Source organism: Penaeus vannamei, unplaced genomic scaffold (genome assembly GCF_042767895.1).
Source record: "Penaeus vannamei isolate JL-2024 unplaced genomic scaffold, ASM4276789v1 unanchor1032, whole genome shotgun sequence".
Classification (NCBI taxonomy): domain Eukaryota; kingdom Metazoa; phylum Arthropoda; class Malacostraca; order Decapoda; family Penaeidae; genus Penaeus; species Penaeus vannamei.
The window spans coordinates 12,501-15,308 of NW_027214036.1; the positions used below are offsets into that span (position 1 = coordinate 12,501).

At 47.5% G+C, this 2,808-nt stretch overlaps 1 protein-coding gene across 1 annotated transcript in view; it reads left to right on the plus strand.

Annotated features, from left to right (window-relative positions):
• LOC138861141 (mucin-6-like) overlaps nucleotides 1-2,588 on the plus strand; it is a 3,202-nt gene extending 614 nt beyond the window's left edge. Inside the window, exons 3-7 of the mRNA XM_070120001.1 lie at nucleotides 717-896; nucleotides 944-965; nucleotides 1,035-1,204; nucleotides 1,626-1,694; nucleotides 1,856-2,588. Coding sequence (XP_069976102.1) covers nucleotides 717-896; nucleotides 944-965; nucleotides 1,035-1,204; nucleotides 1,626-1,694; nucleotides 1,856-2,588 — 1,174 coding nt within the window. The remainder of the gene's footprint in view (nucleotides 1-716; nucleotides 897-943; nucleotides 966-1,034; nucleotides 1,205-1,625; nucleotides 1,695-1,855) is intronic.
• Nucleotides 2,589-2,808: the final 220 nt, after the last annotated feature.

Consider the following 2,808-nt stretch of genomic DNA (forward strand, 5'->3'; position numbering starts at 1 on the left):
ATACATTCACAGAAACACACACACACAACAACAAACAAATAAACAATTATAAAACATGCAAAAACACACACAAACAAACAGACGCCCCGAGACATCTGAGAAGGAAGCCAAACGCGATTTTTTTTCAAGAGAAGGCAAGGGGTGACAAGGGACATTTCCAAACAGGAAAAACACATTAGTTGTGTATTCGTCGCCAGTGAGGACGATGCGAAACGCCGCAAGACGCAGATTACTTGCAATTACTAATAACTACTGTACAAACAAAAGCAGTGATAGCGAAAAAAATATCATGGAACTTCCAGTGACCTTTCGCAATAATGAGAAACAATAAAAACCTTATAAAACATTTACCGATACTACCAATAACGGCCTAGGAACAACAAGAGCTAGCTGGTAACAGTAAGAACCATCCACCAGCCTGAAGAATCGAGAGCAAAAGAAGCTCAGTGCCAGCAAGATAACCACGCAGCAATAGCAAGAACCATCCAGTAGCAGCAGGACCATGAAGCAATTGCCAGGAACCGCAAGAATAACCCATGTATAAAAGGTATGAATGAGAATGAAACATTCATGGACACACGCACACGCGATGAATATTTTGCTATTTCTTTGTCCAGACGTCGGCTGCATACTAGATATTTGGAATATCAAAGTACAAGAGATATTCACTCTCACTCATATTTTTTCTACGTTTGTCAATATGAATACGGTTCAAGAATAACCCAGTTACAGGAAGAGCACTCGAGTAGCCGAGAGAAGCACCCAGTGACCTCAGCGACCATCCACAATCAGCAGCAACCACCTACTAATATCCGTGTAACATTAGGAGTCATCTTGCAAACGGGAGAACTATCGAATAACACCAACAAACCAGGAATAACAAGAACCATGATCCAGTAATTTCAAGAACCATGATCCTGTAATTTCAAGAACCATCATCCAGTAATCTCAAGAACTATCAACCAGTAATTTCAAGAACCATCTATAGCAACAGCAAGTGCCATCCGGTAACCTCAAGAACTATCCGATAACAGGAGGAACCAGCCCGTAACAGCGCGAGTAACCCAGTTCACCAGGAGCCATCCAGTAGCCGAAAGAGCCATCAAGTTACAGCAAGTAATGTCCCCGACTTCTTCGCCGTACAGGACCGAAGCCGTCACCGCTATCAGCTGATCATGATTTACATCTACGGCGAGACTCTCTGGCGCTTCTCTCTTTCTTTCTCTGTCTCTCTCTCCCTCTGTCTGTCCATCTCTCTCTCTCTCCCTGTTTGTCTCTGTCTCTGTCTCTCTCTCCCTGTCTGTCTCTCTGCCTCTCTCTCTTTCTCTCTTTCTCTCTCTCTCTCCTGGCATCGGCTTTCTTCCTTACTTCCCCTCTCCCCGCTTCGCCTACTTTTCATTTCTTTAGCAAATTTATGCGTGTACATATATATAGGCCTATATATCCTCTCTCGTGTCTCCTCCGACAGACACTTCAAATATCCCATTACATCAAATATCATTATATTTCATCCATCACTCGGTCATCTTCATCACTGCTAAAATTGTTTTGCGACATCATCAGCATCATCAAAAGCACCCTCACCATCGCAATTAGTGATATCTTGACCTCCTACGTATTCCCAGGACTGAATCAGCAACATCAACACATCAGCACCACCAGCACATCGCCAACACCATCACCATTAACATATCGTCAGCACAATAAATGATCTTTGCATCATCGCCAAATCAACATTTTTAATTAACACTACTTTCGCATCATTTCAAACACCAACAAATCATATGCTTCACCACACTGTCGCATCAAATATATCACTAAAATACATCACCAATATTACATACCATCACCCCAGTCACCACCGTCCCCATCACCAACAGCACCAGCACATCGCCTTCACCATCACCAACAGCACTCGAACACATCGCTTTCACCAACACATCACCAACACATCACCACCACTGCCCCATCGCCAAAACATTACCATCACCAACACATCATCTTCCCCATCACCAACAGCACTCCAACACATCACCTTCACCACCACCCCATCACCAACACTGTCCCCAACACTTTCACCATCACCAACAGCACTCCAACTTTCCCCCTTCAGCATTGTCCTCATCACCCACACATCACCTTCACCAACACCAACAGCACCAACACACCACCTTCACCACCGTTCCCCTCACCAACACACCAACACATCACCGTCACCATCACCAACAACACTCCAACACTCCCCCTTCGCCAATGTCGCCATCACCTTCACCATCTTCCCCATCACCAACAGCACTCCAACACATCTTCACCACTGTCCCCATCACCGCCCCATCATCTTCCCCATCACCAACAGCACTCCAACATCACCCTCACCACTATCCCCATCACCGCCCAATCATCTTCCCCATCACCAACAGCACTCCAACACATCTTCACCACTCTCCCCATCATCTTCCCCATCAACAACAGCACTCCAACACACCACCTTCACCACAGTCCCCATCACCTTCACCATCACCAACAGCACTCCAACACACCACCTTCACCACCGTCCCCATCACCTTCACCACTGTCCCCATCACTAACAGCACCAGCACATCATCTTCCCCATCACCAACAGCCCTCCAACACATCTTCGCCCCCGTCCCATCACCCCCCCCCCCCTCGAGCGCCTGAGTGACGGGCCCCGGAGCCTTGGCGGGCGGCGAAGTGAGGCGTGACGGCGCCTTTGTTCCCTCCGCGACGCCTCCGCTTTGAAGCCTCTGTCGGGTCACGGGCTCCTTGGGGCTTCGGCCGAACCTCCGC